The sequence below is a fragment of the Lampetra planeri genome, chromosome 13 (assembly GCF_965212315.1).
Source record: "Lampetra planeri chromosome 13, kcLamPlan1.2.h2, whole genome shotgun sequence".
In the NCBI taxonomy this organism is placed as follows: domain Eukaryota; kingdom Metazoa; phylum Chordata; class Hyperoartia; order Petromyzontiformes; family Petromyzontidae; genus Lampetra; species Lampetra planeri.
The window spans coordinates 6,136,120-6,162,808 of record NC_136119.1 but is presented as its reverse complement, the minus strand read 5'-3'; the positions used below and the strand labels follow the sequence as shown (position 1 = coordinate 6,162,808).

The 26,689-nt window shown below is 50.2% G+C and overlaps 1 protein-coding gene across 1 annotated transcript; it reads left to right on the top strand.

Moving 5' to 3' along the window:
• The first annotated feature begins 1,748 nt into the window (after window positions 1–1,748).
• LOC144721973 (mothers against decapentaplegic homolog 6-like) lies at window positions 1,749–26,689 on the top strand. The gene is made up of 4 exons (XM_078599985.1): window positions 1,749–3,457; window positions 7,994–8,047; window positions 8,425–8,496; window positions 23,761–26,689. The coding sequence occupies exons 1-4, from the start codon at window positions 2,839–2,841 to the stop codon at window positions 24,354–24,356; spliced, it is 1,341 nt and encodes a 446-aa protein (XP_078456111.1). The 5' UTR covers window positions 1,749–2,838; the 3' UTR covers window positions 24,357–26,689.

Genomic DNA, 26,689 nt, shown 5'->3' with positions numbered 1-26,689 from the left:
TTCCTCCAAATTTATTTAACGGGAGGCGGGGGGGGACGTGTCTGAGTCTCTCCATCACCAACAATGAATGGCCCTGCATGTTTGACAACACGAACCGGTGTATGGGACGTTGTGAGGACAGGTGGCGGGCACACGAGGCGTTTGTTGTATGCGGGACTCTTTGCCACCACCCCGCTCAGGGGGCCCTGCCTGCTTGCCGTCTGGTTTCAGCGTCGTCACACTCACGGCGATGATGGGGACCGTGTATATGTCACTGTTTCGTACGACACTTGAATAAATGCAGTCTCTTCGATATAACTTTAAGCTAAGCCTAGCTGAATAAAACGAAATTGACGTTCGGATGTAATTTTTTTCTGGGAGGGTGGGAGTCTCAATTATAATGTTTTGTATTCTTTGGGTCTTTCGGTAAAGTCACGTAGATAGGTTCAAAGAAAATAACAAAAACATGTTTTTTTCGAAATCGAACCCACGACCTCCTGTACCGGGAGAGGTAGTCAACATCTCGTGCGCTGCCAGACTGTAGGAAGGATTGGTTCAAAGTTATCGAGGCGACATTTCCGGTAATGGACCTTCTTTATTCATAGCAGTTTTGTACAACAAATATCTAAGTTTCTTATGCATGTAAAATGTACATTAAATGTACGTTAAATGTCGGTGATGTTTCGGACAATTAGTCCTTATTCAAGCACCATTGCCCCAAACGTCGCCTACTGTATAATTTAGCCGACTGTGCGATACGGTACAGTGCTATGCCACTTTACAAGTACTGTACATTACATGCAATACACTTCATTGCCTGCCAGCGACCACAGGCGTCGTTTCGGCCAATGACCCTTTTACATGAGAACCTAACAACCATCTCTCTGGGGGGCAAGGGGGCATATTTGTGTGTCATTTCCACCCTCCTTATGGCGGTTGGTGCCGGTGGTAGTGGTTAGTGGTGGTGATGGCGGTTGATGCTGGTGGTAGTGGTGGTTGATGATGGCGGTTGGTGCCAGTGGTAGTGGTTAGTGGTGGTTGGTGTTGGCGATTGGTGCCGGTGGTAGTGGTTAGTGGTGGTTGATGATGGCGGTTGGTGCCGGTGGTAGTGGTTAATGGTGGTGATGGCGGTTGGTGCCGGTGGTAGTGGTTAGTGGTGGTGATGGCGGTTGGTGCTGGTGGTAGTGGTTAGTGGTGGTTGATGATGGCGGTTGGTGCCGGTGGTAGTGGTTAGTGGTGGTTGGTGTTGGGGATTGGTGCCGGTGGTAGTGGTTAGTGGTGGTTGATGATAGCGGTTGGTGCCGGTGGTAGTGGTTAATGGTGGTGATGGTGGTTGGTGCCGGTGGTAGTGGTTAGTGGTGGTGATGGCGGTTGGTGCCGGTGGTAGTGGTTAGTGGTGGTGGTTGACAATGACGGTTGGTGCCGGTGGTAGTGGTTAGTGGCGGTGGTTGACGATGGCGGTTGGTGCCGGTGGTGGTTGGTGGCGCGCATTCTTTACGCGCAACGCCGAGATAAGCGAAAGCTCTCCGGAATGGCGCGTGGGGGTAACGCGATCCCCCTGTTTGCGCAACAATCGCTGCTGCTGCTGCCGCTGCCGCCGCCAGCCCGTCTAGACGGGCGCGTGTCTCGCCGAGCGGCCCAATGGAGACCGAGAAAGGGGGGAGGTTGCTTTGGTCGGCCCGGTGCCTGGGCGGAGATGGGGTTGGATGGATGGAGACCGGTGGGTGGATGATGATGATGCGTGGGTTAGCGCTGGGGGGGCAGGAACGCTTGGGCAGTGCTCTCTCGCTCCCAGTCGCACGCAGCTACCCCCACCACCACCACCTCCCCACTGCCTGCTCGGCAAGACTCCCCGCATCCAAACCTCGTGCTGCAGCAGTCGCAAGCAGCCGGAGTCGAGGATACATCTCGGCTGAGTCGTCGTCTTCGTAGCCGTGTGGCTAGAACTCGCCCAGGACGTTTTCGCGTTTTGAGACACGCATTAGCCCGGGTGTAAATTCGATTTAGATGAGCACAGCGAGAGAGAGAGACACACAGAGAGAAAGTTAAACTCTTACTGCGGCGGTAGTGGTAGTGGGAAACTCGCTCTACCGCTGGGATTTTTCGTTTTTCTCTTCTTAGAAAGTTGTTAATGAAGCTTAGTGACACCCCCCGCGCTGTGCCTTAGCCTTATCAGAGAGCTTGGGCGCTGCATCTGCGGTTTATGCGACCGTCGGGTGACGATGGTGATGATGAGTGCGACGACGGTGCAAGTGGTGCTGATGGTCATCGTCCGCGGACTGCGCTGCGTTGAATTCGGCCGAGCGCTGCGCTAAGCGGCTGCCCAGGGGGGTGATAAACCACAGAGGGCGTCGTAGCGATTCCTCCTCCACGCAGCCATCGCGGCAGCGACCAAGCAAAGCCATCGTCGTCATTGTATCCCATGCATGGATCGGTCGTCGTGACCCACGATATCCGTCGCTTCGGTGAAAAACCACCGCTACTGCCATCATCATCACCGCCACTGCAACAATCACCGCCACCATCATTATCAGGAGCAGCAGCAGCCGGCAGGCAACAGAAGTGCAAGACGCACCGTCGGATACAGCAGCCTCGCTCCGTGCCCTCGCCGGCGCTCGCAGTCTGCATGCCCCGGCCGCCCCTCTCCTCCTCCTCCCCGCGGGTGGCTCCCTTCAGACACCCCCCCCGCTCCTCCTTCATGCGTTTCCCCGGCCGAGCCGGTGCAGTGAGGAGCATCGTGGGCAGCAGCAGCAGCAAGGGCAGCAGCAGCAGCAAGGGCAGCAGCAGCAGCAAGGGCAGCAGCAGCAGGAAGGGCAGCAGCAGCAGGAAGGGCAGCAGTGTCCGGAAAGCCAGCGGCGCATGTTCAGATCTAAACGATCGGTACTTGTGCGGAGACTGTGGAGAAGTCGAGCTATGGGCTGCGAGGAGGCTGCATCGGCAGAAGCGGCAGCGGCAGCAGCAGCAGCTTTGGTGACAGCAGCTGCTTCATCATCATCAACATCATCATCCTCAACATCATCGTCATCATCCGCTGCTACTGCCGCTGTTGTTGCTACGGCAGCGGGCTCCCTATGCAGCGCGTTCTGGCCTCCTTGCGGTGGAGGCGGACGGGAGCGCAGAGACCGAGAGAGGGACAGGGACCCTCCGAATGAACTCAAGGCCATCGCCTTCTCCGTGCTCGAGAGGCTCAGCGAGAGACACCTGGAGGCCCTGGCGAGCGCCGTGGAGAGCAAAGGAGCTGCGTCTTCTGGCTGCGTCCACGTGCCCGTCTTACCTGGAGACCTGCAAAGGCAACAGCAGCAACAGCAGCAATCGCAGGTCACCTCGACGGTGCTGTTTCTGTGCCGGCTATTTCGCTGGCCAGATGTGCGACACCAGAGAGAACTCAAGCGCCTCTGCTGTTGCGATTCGTTCGGACAGACGGACGCCGAGACCGTGTGCTGCAACCCGTATCACCTGAGCAAGATGTGGCAGCCAGGTGAGGTTTGCATTGGCATTGGGATTTGGGGACTTTAATAATAATTGTGTGTGTGCGTGTGTTGTTGTTGTTGTCTTGCGTATCATGATTAATACTGACGACGAGTGATATACTTTAATAGTCTTCTTTAACCTAGGAACGTCTTGCTGAGTCTCGGGACGATGTTTTGGTAATGTTTGGTTAATCAGGAGGTGCAATGTTTGGTTAATCTAATAGTGATGCACGGCTGGCTTCATGTGGGAAGAAACACCAAGAATCCACCACGCATATGGGGGGCTAACACACTGTCTAATCACCGCACAGATTCAATAATCCATTGTTGTGCTGCCATCTCTTGGTCACCTCAGCCCAAGCCTTCAACACCTGTTATTAACATGCAATCTCCTGTTCAGGCTCAATCTGCGTAGCTTGTGATGTCTGATGAGATGGGGTGCAATCAGGGCGATTTAGTTGTAGGATACTGCACTAATCTGAACTCTTATCTCTGACTCCTAACCTGCTATCTAGTTGCCTATGGGGTGGTGGAGGGCATAGCAGAGGGCCACGTGATTTTCAGAATCAGAATCTTTATTCTGGAGAAATCTGATGAGCTATGAAGCTCTTTTTAAACAAATGTCCAGTAGGGGTGGGTCAGCGAGTTACAAGTTTATCTTTTTGGGGTGGATGTCAATACATGATAGAATTAATTATTCGAAAGTGTAGGCCATTGCGTGCCAAAGCGGTAGTGAAAATCCAATGGTCTCTGAAAAACGACCTGCTAATTCCATTCTCAGTAAACCATTCTAAATTACCTTCCATGCAATAAAAAGTATTTATATTTTCCTCGCAATATCAAAATGTATAGGTTATCGTCTGGTTAAATCCTAGTGGATTTAAATATCGAATAAAAATGACATTTATTCAGGAAACCCTCACTGATTCTCAAAGGTATGTTCTCCCAGGGCCCAACTCTGGGACTGTTTGGCCAATTCCATGAATGCATTAGTGTTTTTTTGCAACTTCACTGCCACCGAACTGACTTCAAATGGTCACTATTGTAACAGTATCAGTCTATTTGGGTTTTGACAACTGTTACCACACAGCACGTACTCGAAATGAAGTCTACTCATGACCGCATTGTTGGGGGCATTGCTAAATTCCTGCTGTGCCTCTTTCACAGTGGCAGTAGTGTGCGTGCTCTCACAGCGGAGCAGTGTTTTTGTTTTCACAAGACATCAATGGGCTGATGGGGCTCTACACTGCGGACGCTCATATGTCATCTGTATAGACAGGTGCCACACATAAGTGGTCACCCAAAGATTGACCTACGTGAACCCGAGGCCATTGCCATTGCCAGGCATGAGAATTCGCATTGTACAGTGCACGGCATCATCTCGTGTGGAACGGGAGATGGGACTTGTAAAATCTATAACCCCCCACCCCCGTCCCTGCATCGTCCTTCCAATGGACAATGCACACAGCATGTGTTGGACATTGTGGTGAGCACACAGATACCGCCGACCGAGTGTTTCGTATCAAAATTGTCACTGTGCGTCGACAATGTTGGCAATGTTACATTGCCATCACTGCATCGTGCACTTTCTAGGTGCGCTTCTGCGGTCGTCTGGAACGCTCTTCCTTCCGATGTTAGGAAGCCACTGGAGAATATCCACTTTTAGATCTATATTGAAAACTGCAACAATTTTAGAGATGCTTTTTGTGTTTAGTTTGTTGTCCGCCCGCACCTCCGATTAGCACGGTTGTCTGCGTACGGTGCGAAAGAAGCTCAACATACAAACATAACTTTGACAGTTTTGAAACTTACGTTGGTATTAAGTTTGTAATCTGCTGCCTATGGTTAGTGTTGGTCATGGGGGTTGGGGGGAGGTCAGTGCTGGGTTGGTGAAAGTTGGACTAGTTTGGACATCACTCGCCACTGATGTTAGCTGTGGCTGAGAATCAAGCTTAAGTGACTGTATCTGTAGTGCAGTGCGCTAAACACTGATTACTGCTCCCTCTCCCGTAAGCGTTTACCATTGAGAAATTTGCTTTCCATTAACTTCTAAATCGACACAGCAATTGGTTTATCGCAAAAGTCCAACCCTGGGTACAACTGCTGTTTACAATAAACCAAAATGAGAAGTGCGCAGCCCTGCAATGCCTTGCTCACCCCACTGCTGGAGCAAAGGGCCTTCAGGACGGGCAGCTGACGAGGGCCCCACGAGAGAATATATTTGGCCTACTCTTCCACACTGACCACGTGTCTCGGCAGAGGTCGGGCGAGAGTACCCACCACGGTTTATCTCATCACGCGCGCGAACCTTGCCGATCCGATCGACTAACCGTGGGTGCACACATTTATGCTTCTTGCGTGGACAGAGAAGGTGTGTTGGTGTGGTGTGGAGATTTAAGAAACCCGATCATTGTTTCAACCGCCGCGGCCGCGAGATAGAATCTGGATGTGCAAGTCCAGAGTGTCAAAAAACAACAAGCTAAAAAGCATCGAATGGACCGACCGCTCTTTTTTTGCGAAGATACCGAAGACCCCAACAACTCGCCAATGCATATTCTAAGCCACACTTGCGGCGGCGAACGGGGGGGAGGGAGGGGGCTTTGTTTGTTCTGACTCCCCGGGCCATGCGCGTGTTTCACGTGGGATTAAGAAAATAAGACACTCCACGGTGAGATTTCGAGCACACACACCACAGGGCCCTCCTGCCCCTTCACCGCCAGGGGAAAGTGCAACGAGAAATTATCGTCCAGCGATGGCCAAGTCGCGGAGATGAAGCCACCCTCGTCCGCGATTCACCTTCAAATCGTACTCCAGTTTCTGTATCTATATAAAAATCAAATGCATATGTCTGAAAACGCACGTTACACGTATGTACAGTATAAACAATTGCTATATTTGTCTTAGTACAAGTAACAAGCTGTGTGTGTGCGTGCAGTACAGTCGTTTAAAAGTATTTTTTGTGAATACAGCACTGTTGGTAATAGTGGCTCACTTGCAGTGCGATAGATTTATTCTCAACTACTAACTAATCACCGTTACGTGTGTGTGCAACTTCACCTTAAGCAAAGGATATTTGACATGACAACACATTACTATTCGCAGCGGTGGTTAGCGTGCTTCGCTTGAAACCTCCGGCGACCTGAGTTTGAGTCTCAGCCACGCTAACATCAGTGGCGAGTGATATCTGAAGCCAGTGCTGGGCCATTCCCATTCACTTAACCCATTAGTGACCAGCATGGCGAAGTATGGCCTTCATCCAGCTGTGGATTGACTATGGTCTAGTTATTGCAACACAATAGTGGGATCTGTTCATAATTTCGACAACTCTTGAACAAAACAAGAGGGATCTATCGCCACATCCACTTGTGGAAAAGTCAGGGCCCCGTGCCCTCACCCTCATCCAGCAGTGGATTGACAAAGGATTGTATCTAACACATTGAAATAATATCGTGAGTATTAGAAATATTAACGGGACTTTATGTTTGTGTTTCTCTGCATGTGAGTTAGTCCATCGCACCCCATAGTTTGGATGGGAGTGCCCCTTGCCAGAGAGATTTGTTTAACAAGCCTGACTCTGCCGACGATACCCAGAAAGTCGAACTTGTTCCATAGTTTATTTGCTCAAACAAATTCTGCTGGATAAGAGTGGTTTCGAAAGCCAATTGGCCGATTAACCATAGCGAAACCTTTTTTATTTTTATCTGGAGACACAGGACAGAGGTCTGCTGATGTATGCTTTTAACCATAATGCTCCACAGCATTGCATAATCGATTTATATCTGCATTGTCTGAGTAGTGTGGTTCCTAACCTTTTTCGATCCACCGACCACGACCAACCCTTACATTCGTCTTACTGTCACTGACCATGGACCAATAATGCATTTTTCTAAACTACTCCAAATGAGAATATCTGCAACAGTTCCATGGACCACTTTCCATGGCCTTGAAGACCACCAGTTCCTGCAGACCACCAGTAGTTTGCGGATCATAGTTTGGACACCACTTGCCTAGAGCTTCTAGCCATTGTGTGTGAGGATTCATGTCGGCTGGAGGGGGTGGGGGTGGTGGTAGTGTCTGGTGCACGAGTGCCCAGGGCCACGCGGCGTTGTTAGCCGCTGGACTGCAATGTGCGTGCTCGAAGCCGTGGCTGGAGGTCGGCTCGGAGCCATATCGGCACGGCTGGCGCCGGCAGGCTCGCGAGCTTATCACCGCCACTTCAGCTCCACATGAGCGATGGGAAGAGGCGGCGAGACGGGGGAAATAATAATGTGGAGGAGGGGTGGGGGGAGATCGCCAATTGAACGGCCGGATTGCGCAGAAAATAAATTTGAAAAATCGACGCGCGTCAACAGGGGCACGTTCGCGCAGAGTGCTTCGTTGGCACGGGGTGTCCCTTCTAGCCCCCGTCGCGACAGCAGCTCGCTGTGTGGCGCGCGGTGTCGTGTGTGGCTGGCGGTGTCGTGTGTGTGCGTGCGTGCGTGCGCGTGTGTCCTCTCGGCTCGCAACAAAGGTTCATTGTTCCACTGTGTGTCTCTCTTTCACAGACTCGCCTCCGCCCCCTTATTCAAGATTTCCCCAAGAATCTTCGAAACTACAAGGTGCTCTTGAGTTACATGGCAGATTTTTGAATTTGAGATCGAATTAATTTTTGTCTCGAAGGCTGAAGCTTTCTTTTTTTTGCATGAAACATATTTTGGCACGCATTTATATACACTGATAAAAACAGCTGTTTTTATTTCATATCGATGTATTGTGTGGTTTATCGTATATTATATGATTAGTCTCTTTACATTAAAATCTATGAAAGACTGCCATTTTTTTGTCGAAACAAAATAAGGAAATAAACAACATTTGGCACACATATTTAGCGTAAAATCAAGGAACTGACGCCTACTAAACATAAAACCGTGTTTCCCATAAGCTGTTTGATTTTCCCAGAAAGTCAACCTCAGTATAGTTTTGTTTTGGTCCACAGAGCTCTCCCACACAACCCTGATGACCACAGAGGCAGAAGGAACAGAGCTCTCCCTGCTTCCCGGCCTAAGAGGTACATTTCATGGCAAACACATTCACTCTACAGCGTAGCTATCTCGAGTATGTATGCCGTGCAATTGCACCAGGGCCTACGGGCTCGATGAGCCAAGGTGCTGGGATACAAATATTACGTGCTAAGCACACAATGTCACTGCATCCAAACACCTATACAGGCAGTCTTCGACTTACGAATGGGTTACGTTCCCATTCATAATTGTGGATGTTCGTAAGTTGTATGTCCGTATCTCGAGGACAACCTTATTTTTTGTCTGTATCTTCCCAATCCCGAACCCACAATGCATTGCCAAGCTAAAGCTCACCTAAACTAAGTTGGTTGCACATTCACATTTAAATGTAAAATGGTTGTGTATTAATACGAAAAAAATCAAAGTAACTAAGTGCATGTGCAAACGCTTCACATGTGTGGAAGAAAATATATAGGGTGTCTGTAAAGGAGTTAGCCATTCGTAAATAATGACTATTTCACTGCAGTTTGAACTGCCCAGTTGAAATTTTGCCAACATCTTTATTGATGTACATATATTTTTCGTACCAAAAATAATCTCCAGTGATCCTGAGCAACAGATGACCGAAGCGACCCACACAATCACACCTGAGACATGGACGACACGTGGATGATCAAAGGGATGAGTCTCATCCAATCAAATATTCATACAACCAAGCATTGTCATATATGTATTAACCTAACTCACAGTGCCGTCTGTAATTATTTAACGATGTATAACCACCATGAACAGCCCTGCAGTTTTATGGGTCAAAATAGCTTCGTCTTTTCTGCCCTAGTTTCAAGGGTTTGGCAAAAAACTCGCGAGCTTGGCAACACATTGACAACAATTTGAAATAGCCTGCAGCATGTCTACGATTGACAGTTGGTTTCTATTATGAAACGTCAAATGCCCACGCTGCACAATTTGACATTCGGTCCCGCTGCTTAACACACCTTTAAACGCTTTGCAGTGCACGAGATCATCGTGGTATGATGTGCGTTGGCTCAGGGTTCAAAGCGCGACAGAGCATCGAAGATTCATGCGAGCATTTGTGAAATACCATTCGTCATTTCTGACTTTTTTCTTCCATCAAAAACGAGCCGATCGGACACAATGTCAAGAGAAGGGAACATTTTAGGGGAAACTGTTGGAACAGAATCTACCCCGACCAAAACCTGATTCCTCCTCCTCCTCCGTGCAGATTCCTCTCACCTCCCACCCCACAGCCCCCTGTCACTCCACCACTCACCCCCCCCTACCCCACCCTGCCCCTACCCCCCATACAACCCCTTCCAGGCCGACCTCCATAACAACGAGCTTCTGCTCGGTGGGTTTTTTGATAACATCTCTGTGGGCGGTGGGCTTGTCTGGGACGAGGGGCCAAGAAAAGGGAGGCGAACGCCTGGCTTTGTAGCCTGGGGTTGCAGTAATCACTTACCACAGGGGAGGACCGCCGCTGATTAAGTCCAGCGTTATGAGCGTGATTTTTCATTTTCTTCGGTTTAATGTTCAGAAAGCGGGCCGATGTCGTTCCCGCCTCGGCGTTCGCCCACCAGATGTGGTGGGGGTGGTTTATGTTGAGCTCGTGCAAAGTAATATAGCCCAGTGGCCCAGTCGCAAGAAGTAGTTTGTTTAAAAGTTTAGCTCTTCCACAATGGCTGTGTAACCAAGGCAAACGCCCCCAACTTCATTAAAGGAGCGAGGCCCTTTGTCCGAGTGTCTGTCTTGTGCGCGCCCTGTTTGTGCTGCACTTAATTGCATCACGGAGAACAAACGCGTCACAGCGTGATCCGGTGGGGGGGGGGGTTGGCGATGGTTGTGGGGGGCGGAGGAGGTGGTGGAGGAGGGGGGTGGGTGGTAGTTGGAGGTAATTCTCCGGGAGGAGCCGTCATGCCTGTCGTAGGACCCCAGTAAGTCACGGCAGTCCCTTTTCACTCGGTGGCATGTGAATGGGGCGAGGTCGCTCGCGCCGCTCCAGTTGCTCTAGGCGATGACCCTGGGGCTCGGCTAAGCGTTGAGAAAGGCGGGGAGAACCGGGGCTCTCTTCGCCGCACGCATGCCTGCGGGGGCACACGGACGCTTGCACACGCGCCGTTTCAAAACGTTCGTCGCTCCATCGATCTACGAACCGATTGTCAACTCGCTAAGTTCTTGTCGTTTTCTCACCGGCCCCCGCCACTGCTTTTATCTTATTCAACGGAAAATATGAAACTATGGCTTCAAATTTTGAGCCTTTCTCGGATGACTGAAAACATGGCATGAAAGGCCCTTTAGTTTAACTTGGAGTAAATGCGAACCAGATTTTAATATTTTTCAAACTCAAACATTCTTGAGCTCGGAGCTTATGTGCACAATGTTACGTGAAACAGAAGACTGGATGTGTAAACTTTTGAGTTCATCGGCATAATGTAACAACAATAGCCCGAGGGAGAGAAAATGTGACAGCCCCACACAGGCACTTGTGAACTTTGCTCTGTGGTGTGAGCCAACTGGTTTCCGCCGTAAGGAAACGGGCACAGAAGTGATGAGGGAAAAAAGGTGGTGATGTAACGTTCATCATCGTGCAAAAGCGCTGTAGACTTTAGGACTGTTTGCAAACCGGGGCTCGGCTTAACTAAATGTGGCAGCGAGAGTGGCGAGCCTGTTGTCTGTTCTCAGGCGTTCAGTGGAAAACGTGAACGCACCTTGGAGGGTAGAAAGAAAGATGAGTGTGTGCGCGCGCGCGTGCAATCGGTGGTGAGGATGCAGTGTGTTTTTTTGCTAATTCATTGGGGGTGAGGATTACAAGTCTGCCTATTGAAGGAGCCTCGGTTGTTTTTCCTTTTGCGGTTTAATCTTTTCCATTTTTGTAACTCGACGTTGTTTTCCTAGTGCCACGGTGATTCCATACGACTGCTTGCGCTAATTGAACGCTTGCGCTAATTGCCACCACGCTGCCGAAGATTGGGGCAACAAATTCGGGCCAGGAACGTCGCATGACGGTGGTACTTAGTGCCTGCTGACCGCACGAGTAATGCAAAGCATTGCATCTGTGATGCGGGCGACGATGCTACGTGACCGCTGTGATTCCGAGTATTAATTAGCTCTGCGTATCCATTCGCACACGCGTTTGCACGCTCGGGGAATTTTGTCCGTAACGCTTATTTTAAGGTTACTCTAAAAAAAAGCGGAAATAAAAATAGATGGCCTATTTTGATACATTCAAATTCAAAAGCTCTAGATATCAAAGGGAATGGAATCATCTCAGCTTTCAGCCTTCGAGCCTTTGACATGAGACCTTGTGGTACCTTTTAATGCTGTTAGTGGTTTTCTTTTTTTTCCATGTCATGAATATGGCTTGCTTGTTTATTCAGAACCTTTCCTGGCCCCTTCGGTTAATGTTAAGATGTGGTTTCTTCAAACCCAAGCTGCAAACGTTTTCCAAAGAAAAAAGCGGGAGGAGTGGGAGGGAATGGTGGTGAGTTTTTTGGGGGGGGCGGGGAGGGGGTGAGGGGAGGGAGTGAGGGAGCAGAAGGCTGGGCGCTGCTTGGGGGAGCGATGGGGTGAGAGAGGTGGAGGTGGGGGCGCAGAAGAGAGAGGCAGAATGCATGAAAGACCTTCAGTAGTTGCTTTTAAAGAAGGTTTCCTGTGTTAACATCTCTTAGAGAGGGAGAGAGCCTCCGGACTGAAAGTGAATGATGTAACAGGATAGCAGCTCCGGCCCATCCACCAGTGGCATTCCTGCCGCTCGATAATTGATCCTGTAAAGTTGGATGACAGGATGTCTTGTGTGGAGTCGGGCGCGAGGGAGAGAGAGGGAAGAGAGAGAGAGAGAGAAAAGGTAGCTTTTATCTCCACCTCTATGGAGAGAGATTGACGGGCGCGCCGTTAAACCCTGCTTAGAACCTGTGCTGCGACATCCTCTTTTGCTGTGAGGTCGAGGTGGGGGATGTTGGGTGGGTGGATGGGGTTAGTGGGGGGGGGGGCAGAGTGGTGGGGTGGGGGGGTCGGCTGCACCGCCACACAGTGGAGCGTACGCCGCTCCCTGCACGAGAACTAATAAACACGTCGATGAGGTGCCGGGTTTGTTTCTGGTCCCTCCTCGCATCCCTGGTGTCCCCGCAGGATGCGGTGGGTGTGGCCAGCTTCCCAGGACTTGCGTAATTTGTGCTGCATCATGCACTGCGCCCAGAGTGGGAGAAGAAGGTTCACGAGGTTTCTTGAGCCGTAGTCGTCTCAGGGTTTTCTTGAGCTCCTCCATGGGCACTCGATCGGAGTCGTCTCCTGGGGTAAATGAACGCCAGGCGCGGTTGTTCGTGCCATGCGCTATGAATCTGTCGACCGGCGTTCGATGTGATAACTCTTAACGGTCCCCCTCCTCCCACTGTACCAACCTGCAGTGCATAATGTGGTGAAGTATGGTCATGCAACCCCCCCATGAGTGACGCAGCAAAGGGAGGCCTTCATTCGGCAGTGGATTGAGAATGGTCTGTAAGTTATCTTGCACTCATATGAACGAATATTGATTTCGATTTAAAGCGTTCGTGACTGCAGGGATTCATCTTCTTGGTTCTTTCGGTAAAGTCACGTAGAAGGGACATAATAAGGTGAAGAACAGGTCTGTCATTCAGACGCTGTCTTTCCGACAGACCTGTTCTTCACCTGAGGATGGCTGCTTACGTTGTGGCCGAAACGTCGTGAGAATTGTATTTTATTATGTTATTTTTTTATTATTTTATTATTTCCCTACTACGTGACTTTACCGAAAGAACCAAGAAGACGAATATTGATTGTTCAAGGGTTTGACCGGACAGTGCAAGCTGGAGGGTGTTGCGGAATGCTGCATGGGATGACAGTGGACGTTCATGTCAGGCGCTACCGAGTACCCAATAAACGGACAATGTTGAGCCAACGTTGGTATGTGGTTTGAAGAGTTGGACCAACGCTGGCCGAATGTTCCATGTTTACCGGGTACACGCGTTGGTCGGAACATTTTAAGAACCGGCGGAAATTGTGCCCCAGTAACACTGTCAGAAATCGTTTAATGGGGTCCACCGTAAATAATCCACGCGCTCCGCACAAAGCGGTTGCACTCCTTAACATCCGCGGCTCTGCAATACTCATGCAAGAGGACGAGGACACTGATGCCCAGCAGTTGTGGGTGTTCTCTGCCAGCCTGGCGGAGTCTGCACCGAGCCGCCGCTGGCTCGGATGCGGAGACTTTTGTCTGCCATTAAAAGCCCCCCCCCCAGGCGAGAGTTGCAATTTATTATGCGGCAGGAGTTCCTGCTCAGACGAGAGATTAAAGTGTCTCCAGATCCATCGGTGGCCCTCGAAACCGCGGCTTTCTCTGCTCGTTAATTAGTTGTGGCTTCGCCGGTATCGACGTTCTTCGGAGCCTTGTAAGGCCTTCGTCTCTGCTGCGTGCGTTGAGTCAAAGTCTGCGCGAGGTTTCGGGGCCCATTCCCATGTACTGCCCCCACCCCTGCCCCATCGTTTGTCCAGCACAAAAATCCCGCTTATCAGCATTCTTTCCCTTCCACTGAAAATACACACGCACACACGCACTGCGTAGTAGCAGACCATACAGGATAGCATCCTCTTCACGTCCAAGTCAACCGTCTGGCAACTCTCGCATTGAGCAATGCTGGCGGACAAATGGCTTGCGCAGCCGTCTTGGTAGTAAATTGCCCCGCGGAAGCACTTTGAGGCCATTTACAGGCACGTGGTGGTGCCACGGCCATAGCGAGTGCCGCCCGTGCCGGATTCCACCTCACATTTAAAGCAGAGGCATTTGCGCACTCGCGCAAAGAGCTCGATCGCACACACCGGAGCGCGCGACTCGCGCATCCACGCACAAACGAGAAATAAATAGCCGCTAAAATTAGGTAACGTACGGTTAAAACGAGCTTTATCCCGGTGAGAGGATGCCGCCGCTGCACACTGCCACTCGGGGCATCCTGCGGAGACGATGGGCGGCGACGGTGACGGTGGGTGGGGAGGGGGTTGGAATCGGAAAGGTCGCCCGGTGATTGACAACCCGCGAGCACCGTTATATTTTTTTAAGGTGCCGCGGCCTGGCGCGACATGCCGGCGAGCACGTCGCTCTGCCGCTGAACCGGCGACCTGCCGTTCCCTCCCCGCGGGTGTCCCGGCCCCATTTCCAAGTGCACCCGTGCGGCTGAACAGGCGCCAGCGCTCGCCGCATTTAACCATTTCCTCTCCCTTGACATCACCTCATCAAACAGAACACTGCTGCCTCTCGCCAATGGATCATTTTCAATAAATGCTGGGTGGGAAGCTGGGTGGCTAGGTAGAAGACGTTGTTTTTTGTTGTTTAATCCTCACTTTGTTTTGAAAATTAGGTGGATACTGTTTTTTTTTTTATAAGTGGTGGCAATGTGTGAGGTAGCTGTGCGGTTGGGTGGCTCAGAAGTCGCATCACAGAGTCAGCGTCGCTGAGATCCTGGGTTTTGAATTCAGGTTTTCAGCCACCTGTAATGAAACTGGGTTCTCAAGTGCATGGGAGTTGATTGTCTCAGCAAAGAAGGCCATCGAATAAAATAGTTTTTTTTCTCCACTTAATTTGGCCACATTTCTAGCTCTAAGAGTTTACAAATAAATATATGAGTTTGACTCTCGTATGATGAACATTGCCCAAAGCAGGGCTTGTGGGAAAGTTTGTCCCCATAGTGTGTGGATAATAAAGGTCACTTGAAGGGTTCTTAGATGTAGTTCTACCATGGGGTGGTGACTCACTGCTCCGCTAGAGTTGCGGATGGACACTGTGGCTCCCGTGACACAACGCCGACAGCACAATTGGAATAAAATTGGCCAAAGGGCAACACAAATAAAACGGTTTTTTCTGTGGTATTCCAACTAATTGTCTCGGTTTGTTTGGTTGGTTCACACCGACCACACACGCTGCTGGCCTCGTTTTGTCGAGCGTCATGTGGCACACTGCGTGCTGCGCTGGTAACGAGCACGGCCAGGGCACGTTCATTTATAGCCCGCAACTCCAGATAAACTCGCCCTGCTTGCTTCGCGCGCACGCACTGATATAGCTGTCACGCCATTTAAAGTGCCTAAAATTGCCCTGCCTGTGCATACGGAATGCCTGTCTTTATCGGCTACCGTTAAATTTGCTCCTGGTCAGTGTGCGCAAAACCATCCCATTAAATATTTGACGTTAGTTACATTGCTGCTGCTAAACCCAGAATGTACATGCACTGGCACCTTGTTTATTAATGCGCATGAGCAAAGGTCCTCTACGAAATGCCTTAATTCCTTTAAGGATAAAACAAACTCGGATGTTTATGTATGCTGTCTGTTCTTCGGACGAAACGCTCAACTCTTGAAGTAAATACAGTACTCGCAATTGTACATGAGGTATTGGAGAAATGTAAAAGTGAGATTTATTCTTAAGGATGCTGCCGTGGGCGTAACGGTCAGCACACTGGACTTGCAACCCAATAGTTTACCATTTCAATCTCCTGCCTCAGCAGTTGAAACAATGGGGCAAGATTGTTAAGTCCCTTTCCTCGCCCCCTCTGTCCACCCAACAGTATAAATTGTTGCACCACAGCTTGCGTCAATCGCCACGTCACGTATCGCGGTGTAAAATGTGAGAGATGTTAACTCCCTCGCCTGGTATGCAGGAAGTCGTGGGTTCAATCCCGACTCTGATTGCCTATATATTTACAGTTTGCATGTGGTCGCATTGATTTTTCTCCGGATCTTCTGGTTTTTCTCTCCACATTTAGAAACATGCGTTTAAAGTATTTGGCTGCTATAAATGTCAACATGATAAGCCACTTCATTGAACTATCATTTGTTGCCAAGTTGCTTCTGAAAAAGAGCTATATAGCTTAGTGAGCTTTATCTGGTAAAATAATACGTAGTTTAGAGTACTGCCACCTACTTCCAAGACGTCTGGTCAGCATGTAGGAGTAGGCCAAACTAGCCGTCTAGAGTCTAGTGGAAGGCTGTCCAGAGCTCCCTCTCATCGAGGCCCTTCTGCCAGTAGGGATGTGAACAAGAAATTGCATGGCTGCACCTTGAACTCCTATTCGTGAGGGGAGCAGGCTTGTTTGTGTCTGCAGAGACTCGATGGTCTTCCAGCAACCAGCGTGTGCTCGCAGCTACGTTGGACATCTGCTACGGCATGGACACGGTTTGTGGCCCAGCCCGCGCGGTTCCCAATCCCCCAGATCATCACGCCGCCCGCCGTACACTTAGCAACAATTCTAACATTTTGAAGATTTCCTTTTGTCCGTTGTAGCAATAATAATAATAATGTTGATTTTCCGAGGACTCGGTGACCTTAAGATACTAAATAAAAAATGTGCTTTACAAAGTTTGGCGCGCGCCATCCTGCATTTCATCTCCACTGTATTTGTCCAGGAATGAACTGGCTTTAAAAGCGGTGAGAGCATTAAGGGCTTGAGTTACGGAGCCCTCGATTCTGCGGCGCAGTCCCATCCACTCTATCATTCAGCGAAAAAGCTGAGCTCCTCCGCACACGCTACACTGTTCGCTTTGTTTAGTTAGCTCTATCTGGTCAGAATGGCGAGCCACAGACTGGAAACGGTTAATTGTAACATGGAAGGGGGCTACGGGTGTAGGTTGGATGACCTCTGCCCTGTAACACAATGCACGCTTGGCAGGGAGGGGGGGGCTTGACGGCCCTGTGGGTGGGTGGTGGGAGGTTGGGAGTGGAGATGGGGGTGGGGAGGGAGGGAGGGAGGGAACGAGGGATGGGGGCGTGGGGGAGGGAGAGAGGGAGGGAGGTTGGGCCGAACCCAACGTAGACCCTGGGCCCTGGCCAAGACGTTCATTCTGCTTCACCGAGTGCCACATTCCAATGGCCGCGGCATAGCCCTGTCTCCTGCGGCAGCGAGAGCGCAGGGGCATAAAAAAAAGTAATGGAATGGCAGAGCGGCAGGATGGGGAATGGTCGAGTGGGGGTGGTGGGGGAGCGAGGGAGAGGAATGGTGGGCGGGAGCGCGGCTGCCAAAAATAATTTCCAACATGGATTTCCTTAACAGTTTGCACAATTGTTATCAAAGCGAAAATAAAAAAAATATGGGTAAACGGTGTTTCGCAAACCTCTTACCACACCGGAGATTTGATTTCTAATTGAACTAATGTTGTCGCTGCTGCTGCTGCTGCACACTGCTGCTGCTGCTGCACCGTGCCTCTGCAGCAGTATGCACAGTTTGTCGTAGCCGTGTGTGTCCAAGTGCCGCTGTTTGTGGAGCTATCGCGGGCCACGCGCTCACCGGGCGGTCGTGGTGGTGGCGGGCAGGGGGGGGGTCGGTGAGGGTAACAGAAGCCGGCAGCCAGCACCACCACAGCGGCAGCAGCGCCACTTTACGAGCGCTGGAATGCTGGCCGGCTCAATCACGCTGGCGTCTGACACAAACCAGGAGGCTTAGAAATGGTTTTGCAAACCCAAGCCGCCGCCGCCGCCCTCTCCGCCCAACTACCCCCACCCCCCTCCTGCCTTTTGCCCAAACAACACAATTGAAAAAGATGGCCAAGGGTTGTTTTCTGGTGGTAGTCTTTGCTGACCAAACCCAGATCGCCCGATGGTTTAGCAGTGCCCTACAGCAAAGATGGTTGTTGGGTTTGATGGGAAAGCCAGCGCTGCATGGGCCCTTTTTGTGTTAGACCTTTCCAAGTAAAACAGCTGTATATCAGCTTTCAAAGGATGTGCGTGTGTTTTTTTCCCCTATCGGTGGTTTCGGCCGTGCGAAGCCAAAATCAATTTACGCGTGCAAATCGTACGGCGCGAAAATGTTTTCAAGGCGTAAATCCGTCCGCGTAATAAATGCGAGCGCAGGTAATCGCGCTCTCGAATCAAGTTTTACTCGGCGCACACTTCGATTACCATGTCGTGAGCGAGTTGGAAACATCCGAGGGAGAGAACGAAAAAAAATGTAAACGAACCACATGGCAAAAAGAATTGTGCTTTAATTGTTTTTGTTTCCAAAGTTCACAGCGTCGTGTCTCTTGGGGAGGGGGAGGTCACACAATAGGCCAGGGTAAAGCCGGGTTATTGCAGTTGCCAAGGTTGGGAGGGAGTAAATCAATTGGTTTACAGTAACTGCCCGGCGGTTATTAAACGCGTGCGATGGCTTTGTTTAGACTGCAGAGGAGTGCCGACGGAGTAACAAGCTGATTGGGAACCCCAGAAAATATTTGGCCTGAACCCCTTCATTCCTCATAGTGTTTTCTTGCACTTTGCAGCAAGCCCGTTCCTCCAGACACCACCCGCACTCTCCTCCGCCCAAGTTGCATTTGCCTCCAAATATGTGGCGTGTTTGTACTCGGGGGAAAAATAAACTATGTTGGATAAATTCCCGCTCATTTAATAATCGTAATATTAAAAGTATTATTCAAAGTAATATGACGATTGTTTAGCTGGGAAAAAACGTCACCGAGTCTCGAGACTCAATTTCAGGAGAATTCTGCATTTGGATGTTTGGGCAAAGCCATGAACGGGAGGAAACTGGGAGAGCACCCAGAGAAAACTGACGACAAATACGAGGAAAGTTTCAAGAATTTAGACAAACCAAAAAACCCTCCTCTTCCCACATTGTATTGCATGCGCTGAAGATATCTATCAGACATTAATTTATTTAAAATTGTCTAACTTTTACTGTGAAATTTGAACTGCAACATATCATGACAGTTTCAAAACTGATTTTGGGACAGCGTCGTTGCACTGGTCATTTACATGGGGAGACAAACGCGTTCAATTATGAATACTTGATGGCACCGGTGTTGAGAATCTTTTATTGTGCTCTTCCATCAAAACTGAAATTCCGTGATCTTACAGTTTTTGGTAAGCTTTACTTTGCCATTGCGTGCGCGCATTTCTGCCCCCCACCCCCACGCTCCCCCGACAATCTGAACGAAGCAGTCGTCTCCATCCATCCTGTCCACCCACCCACCCATCCCTCCCTCTCTCCCTCCCCCTACCTACCACCACCTTCTATGAGGCCCAGTCCCCGGCACTGCATGCTCAGCCTTGCTCAGATAAGACGGCGTGCTGGAGGCAGATAGCCCTGACGCCAGCCTTAATGGGGGCTGCTGAAGGTTTATGGTAATGGAAGTCTGTTTGAAGTGGAGGAAGCCTCTCTCTCCTAAGAGGATGGGGGAGGGGTGTGGTAGGTGGGGGGGGGAGGAATTTGAAGCGGGGAATGTGGGTGGGTGTGGGGCGGTAGCATTATAGAAAATTGCCTTCATTTTCTCCAGTAGGCGGCTTGTTTTATGTCGTTATTATTTTTTTGGACTTTGTTTCGTGTTGTTGTAGTTGCTGCTGCTGCTGTTACGGCGGCGGCGTATATAAAAGCAGAAAGAAGCACACAAAGACCAAGCATGCATGCAGCCTGCTATGATGGCGTATTGGCATATGACTAGCGCACGACCTTTGTAGGTTTTGTTTGTGGATCGCGAAAAGATAATTGTAATACACGCCCACCTTGCAGGGATACAGAGCAGCCAGCGTGTGGCAGTGCAGCAAGTAGGTTACCACCCTATGTACCATACGTAGCCAACCGTGCTAATCGGAGGTGCGGGAGAAGGACAACAAACTAAACACAAAATGCAGTTCTAAGGAAATGAGTTTTAAATCTTGATGATTTGAAAGTGCACAGCTCCAATGGCTTCCTAATATCGGAAGGAAGAGCTTTCCAGATGGCCGCCGAAGCGCATCTGAAAGCACGCGATGCATTGAGCTTCTTTGTTCGATGGTTTAACCAAAAACGTTAACTATCTGCATAGTTAACGTTTTGCGGTTGTCGCCTTCTTGTATGCGCGAGTTGTCTCGGGGCAATTTCACAGTTTAACCCCACGCGCAACCAATCTCAAAAAAATGAACGTTGGCCACCGAGGCTTTCCCGACTTGCGGGCGTTCAAAGGCACGATCGTGGCCGTGAGCGTGTCGGACCGAGCCGGTGTCGATCCGTGGCGTCACTCGCAGCAGCTCGAGCGCAAACAACGCCCAGGCGGAGTTGAAGCCATGCGCTCCCAACCAAACGCACACAAGATGGATGCTCGCGTGCCTGCTCGCGGAGCTGAGAGTTAAAGTTCAAGCTACTGGCTGTGGTCGACTGCCGAACAAAAGGGACGGAAAGTAAATAAGGGGAAGAAGATGCTTCTCTCTTTCGGTCTTTCTCGCTCCTTCCTCCCCTCCCACTCTCTCTCTCGGTTCTGGAGAAGAAGCCCTTTTCAAAACAAGTGGGAGGGAAGCAGCAATAAATGTTACTCCTCTACAATCTCCTAACGGCTACTTTGATGATCTCCTTGAGTCTGCCTCTGGGCTACACCCGGCAGTTACAGTGTGTGTTTATGCCCCCCTTACTTACAGGCAATTAATGGCAATTACTGGGGTTTATGGCAGTTGCTCCTGGGTAAACAAATGTTTGGGTCTAATGGCAGCCCAGAGTATGTCTCTCGCTTTCCAGTCGAGAGACATTTCTAATTTACAGCGTATGTTTTCGCGGTTGTTCGGTGTGGCTCTCCTTTGGTGCTTTCGGATTGTTGATCGCGGTCTTAGACCGGTCTCAGGTATCCGCAAAGGCAGTCTACAATGTCTGCACAACGGCCGTCATGGCTTTAGAGGCCACAGTTTTTAAACCGAGTGCTGCAATGTAACAGCAGCAAAGGCGTAAAAATAACCGGACCAAGAAGCGGCTTCTCTTAAGCGCACCGCTAGCGCATAACGAACCACGTAGAGACACAGACATTATTTAGGCGCTGCGGCGAGGGCTGCAATAATGCATATCTGCCGCTGAATGGGAGAACTTTGCATTTCCTATGAAACACAGCTCGCGTGCAGATTGCAGACGCGAGATAACTGCTCCGACTCAGTTTGGGCAGTGGAGCGTAAAGTGGCAGCCAGATAAGACTTGAAAAAATGGGCTTGCTGGGGTAGGGGTGGGTGAGTGTGTGGGATGGCCCTGGCGGGAGCAATGTTTTTTTGTTTATGGACTTTGAAAAAACATAAAATGTGGTGAATCAAGAGTGATACGTTGCTGGTTTTGTGTGGATCCAGCGCTTTGATGACTGCAGATGAGACCTGCAGCACTGTCAGAGTACTCCAGTAAAAAAGTATTTGTTTAAAAGTGCAGCCCTGCGATTGCGTTGCCCGTGCCGCTACTGGCGAAAGGGCCCCTCATCTACAGAGAGTTCTAGAGAGCCTTTCTCGAGAGGAGGCTATATTGGCCTACTCTTCCACACTGACTAGGCACGATACTTTACCCCACAACAAACGACTTGCCCATTGGCTAAACTGAGGTGTAACCATTTCTATTGCCGGGTGGACAGAGGGCGGGGAAAGATTTCAGAAACTTGCCCCATTGTTTCAACTTGTCGCACCAGTGGATGGAATCGAACTGGCAACCTCTGGCTTGTAGGTTCAGTGTGAAAACCATTGCACCACTCACTATGGCAGCATCCCAATACGACAGTGCTGCGTTGAAAACCCAAGCAAAAAACGATGCGATGGTAGGCATGGCTTTGGCGAGGCTCTCAAATGTCAGGAACTGCTGCTGCGAATCCATTTAAACCGTGAGTGGGAGAGGTGAACAAACGAGAGGCCCCTTTCGTATGGAGCCGTTGTAGCACAAGCAGCAGTATTATTGGTAGGCTTTTTTTTTCTCAGGATATTCCTCAAGGTTTTATAAGTTATCAGTAGTTTCACGGCTGCAGCTTGAACAAAACAAGTACCGTGCTGAATCGTTTTGCTGTCCATGTCCTGGTGAGCAGCAGGGGGCAGTGCAGAAAAATCCACTGTTGGACACATCCACACTTCCACGTCTATGCCTCCCACTGGGTCCAACCCGCATCCACCAGCGTGGTGAATCGTGGTAAAACAGCCCCCATGACCCGCAGGGCGTAGGAAGGAGGGCCTCATCCAGCAGTGGATTGACATAAGGGATATGCACGTGGAAAAAAAATCCACAAGGTCTCGTTCACAAAAATCTGTATTCTAAGCCAGTATAACTGGAGCAAAAACGAAAACAGCGTGCGCTGAGGCACTTAACACAATGGTATATTTAGTTTTTTTTATATATAGCTTCATTATGCAACTAAATCACACAACGCCGTGCAATCCGCAAACATGGAGGCGATTATGTATATCTCAAGATGTTTTCAGTGAACGAGTGTTTATATTTGTGGGAGGAAACCGGAGCAGCCGAACCACGCGTGCGAGGGGGCAACACCCTATCCCATACAGATGGGACAGATGATATCAGTCCGCACTTTCCTCTGGCGAGCCAAGATATGGCACCTGGACGCCCATCGGGAAAGGAGTTTCACAACATTTGTGTGATTCACCAACCTTTCACAGTGCTGGATTATAAGGCGACCTTGGAAATGTACAGTAAACAAAACATCAACCCAAGTTCACATCTCGGGCCCCTGCATACTGGCCCTATTGTTTCAAAGTGAAAATGAAGACTTTGCATTTAAAATAATTCAGACATTTATTTGCTGTTCTCAGGGCGAGCATTGTTAATTACTCCTCTCCGTGCGCCTCCGTTCCCCCTCGCTTCTGGGAAATTGGTTTGGTCCAATTGGCTGAGGAGGAGGCTGGGGTATGGCAGTGGTTGGAGGGGGGGGTGGGGAGAGCAGCAGAATATGGTACAGCCTAAGCTTTGGGTGAGTTAATGAGGTTTGATGGGTTGAAAGGCCAGGGTCAAAGGTTAAAGAAGTTGCAGGTTTACCGTTATTGAAAATGGCTCCTTTGGAAAGAACGAAAGAATATAAAGGGATCCTGCAGAAGGATTTTTTTTCTCTTCCGCTTCGCGAGCAACGTAATCTCTCTTCTACGGCCCCTGCTTCGCTGCTCACAGCCTATCGCCAGAGTTGAGTTGAGCAACAGCTCGAGTGTGTTCCAAATTGCCGACATCACCGTTTAAGAGTTGCGTGTGTCTGAGCGGGCCGCGCCAGCGTCCTGCTTACCTAGATTGTAGGCAATTTTGGGATAATGATTACACAGGGCCTCTCGCCACACGGATTTGGTGGGGCGGGTGTGAGGTCCTAGGGGGGGGGAGGGCGGTCTGTTGATTATAATTGCTGCTCAGCAGGTGTGTGCGGGCGCAATCGGAATTTTTTTTGGTCGCGGCCAAATCAGACTTTGGGTCTTCGTTTTTTGTCTTAAAGCATCCCCCCCTTTTTGTCGTCGGGCGACACGTTCTGTTCCCAACGGGAGTCCCCCTTTGCCGCCAAGCCGTTCCGGACATAGGTTAACCCCATTGCACAATTTGCGTCGGCAGGCACATTCCTGCCCCCGGACGTCCAGAAAGCCAAGCCGTGGTGCACGCTCGCCTACTGGGAGTACAAGAAGCGCCTGGGCCCGCTGCACCACGTTTGCCGCGACACGGTCGGCGTCTACTACGAACTACCTCACCAGGCCTCGCCCGGCAAGGGCAGCGGCGCCGCGGATGCCGGCGAAGACCTGTGCCTCAAGTCGCTGCCGCTGGGGAGCGGCGCCGGCGGCGGCGTCGGCGGCCAGACGGCGCAGCGGAGTCGAGCGCGCGTCGGCGCCGGGCTGCTCGTCAGCTGCGAGCCGGACGGCGTGTGGGCCTACAACCGTGGCGAGCTGCCCGTGTTCGTCAACTCCATGACGCTGGACACGACGGTGGGCCGCGCGCCCGTGTCCCACCGCCTGCCCACGGGACACTCCGTCAAGATCTTCGACCCCGAGCAGGCGCGCTCGATGCAGCGCGCGCTCGCGAGGCTGGCGCAGGGCGAGCGGCCGCGGGACCTGTACAGCGTGCGCATCAGCTTCGGCAAGGGCTGGGGGCGGGACTACTCCCGCCAGTGCGTGCTGGACTGCCCCTGCTGGCTGGAGCTGTTTTTCTATAGATGACGGGACCCTTGAGAGAATGGAAAGTAAATATAAAGTATATATTTATATCACACGTATAAGACAAGAATACAAATACAAACGACGACGACGACAACAACAACAGCAGCTCACTTGCGACAGCGCAGGATTTGACATTTCTGCCTTTTTTGGGAAACTTGTGGTGTTTTTTGCGCGTCCCAGCTGCTGCGCGGCACGTCTTGAATGGGGGTCGGTTCGACTGCAGCGTGCGCGCCTGCATCGTCGAGACTGTGCTCTGAACGAATTGGCTTCGAGCACACACGAGCCAATGTAAGTCTGTGTGAATGGCCGCAGGCTGAGTGTTTTAGTACTTAATTGGCATCCAGTTACATTTCAACATCCGAAACGCTTCAGACGCATGAGGTGCTCACGTCGTGTATACAATCCTTCAGTGTGCCCGCACTTACGAAACCGATACGTTATTGCATCATTGGGAAGATTTGTCCCTCTAGTGGAGGCCCTTCTGCTGGCAGTCGCATTAGTGAGAAAGTGCAGGGCTCCGTCCAGAGCCATCCCTAGGGTACGGCGAATCCGGGCGACTGCCCCAGCCCCCGCGCTTTGGGGGACCCCGCGCTTCGATGTCACGGTGGCGGATGTAATGCCTCCAGTTTAGTTTGAAGGCGTTGTCGAGTGGCCCACGCGGTGTGATTTGCCTCGGGCCCGTGCACCCCCCTGGGGACAGCCCTGGCTCCACCTCTACCTTTGTTACTGAAAATATTTGGTCGGTCCAGTTCACCAATTGGTTGACACTTGAGCAGCTTTTGGCCGAAAAACAGCGTTGGCCGCAAAGTGCCGTTGGCTAACATAGCTCCGGTGTTTGTTTGTTTTCTCACCGGTTGTTTGTCGTCGCTATTTCTTTCCTGGCATTTCACACAACATTCCCGCAAAATGGCAGCGATTGCAAACCCTTCGTCAAGACGTGTGTACACTTCTCTCTTTTTTGTGTAATACCAGCAGACAAATGTGAACTGCGGTGTGCGTCCATTGCGTAGAGCCAGGTGCAGGCCTACTCATCGACAAGCCCCCATGCACGTGATGGACTGAGCTTGTTTTTGTGAACCACAATCGACAAACGTCAAAAGTGTTCGGTGGTGGTAAATAGCAAAAAATTTAATTGACATTTGGGTTCAGTGTTTCAGTCAACACCTGATTAACAAAACAGAGGGTAGAGAACCGACTGTCGGAAGTTCGCAACACTGAGGAGTGACCTGGCCTGTCTGATCCAATGCAGCCCACGTGATTTAGATAGGAAAATGAAATACTTAAAATGATCATTCATGACCCTTTTGTCAATCCACTGCTGGCTGAAGGCCCCCACATGCCGTGTCGGTCATGGGGTGTTGTTTGACCATTCTCCATCACGTGGGTCAGCACACGGGTTGGTTCATATGTTTGCTGCTGGTGTTAGCCTTGACGGAAGATCAAACTCGGGCTGCCGGGTTCATTCTCAGTGCGTGAATCACCGCGCTACCCTCTCATTCGAGAGGTGTTTCTGGAAAAAAACTCGATAACCCACAAATCTCATTGTTCAAAATGTAAGAGCCCATTGGCAGTAGACGGGTTGATTGGATAAGTGAATTAAGTTAATTGTGCTGCCATCTGTATGGAGAAGGTACAATAAAAATTAATTGTATTTTTTACATTGAAATTAGCGTGAATTATCAAAAAAATGTATAAATGTGAGTTATCAACCTTTTACATGGTTCCGTAATTAACTTTAATAAATGATGAATCCAAACTGCGTTGATAGCTGCTGATGTTGATCTCGGCTGGCCCATTTTAAAACTAAATAAGAAGCGGACTGATAATTGACCCTTGAACTAAATTCCTGCCATTTGGCCCACGAACACTGAAGGCAATTTAACACGTAATGTCCATTAGAGCATTCGAAATAGGTGTGGAACACTGCCCAGTAACGGGTTTCAAGGCCTTGGTTTATTAGCCACCTGCATCATCATTCGCTTCGATCGAGTTTTGTTTTGAGCTTCGCACATTTCTCGAGAGATGCGTCGACGATAAACTCTGGGGCCTTGTTTCCCCAGCAGCCCACGCTCGCCAACTAAACACAATCACTGTACAACCACAGAGCTTTCAAGATTCTTATCTGCCTCCACAGAGTCGATTGATATTTTATATACAACACTATATGAATATATATTGTAATACCTGTAAATATGGAGACGTTTTGTATTTGTACAGTGTAATTATTTATGTACAGTGCAATGCATACGGACAGACGAAAATGTATTATTGTAAATGCACTTTGTTGAAACTTTTAAAAGCTTGATTAAAACCATAAGTGAGTTTTCAAATGA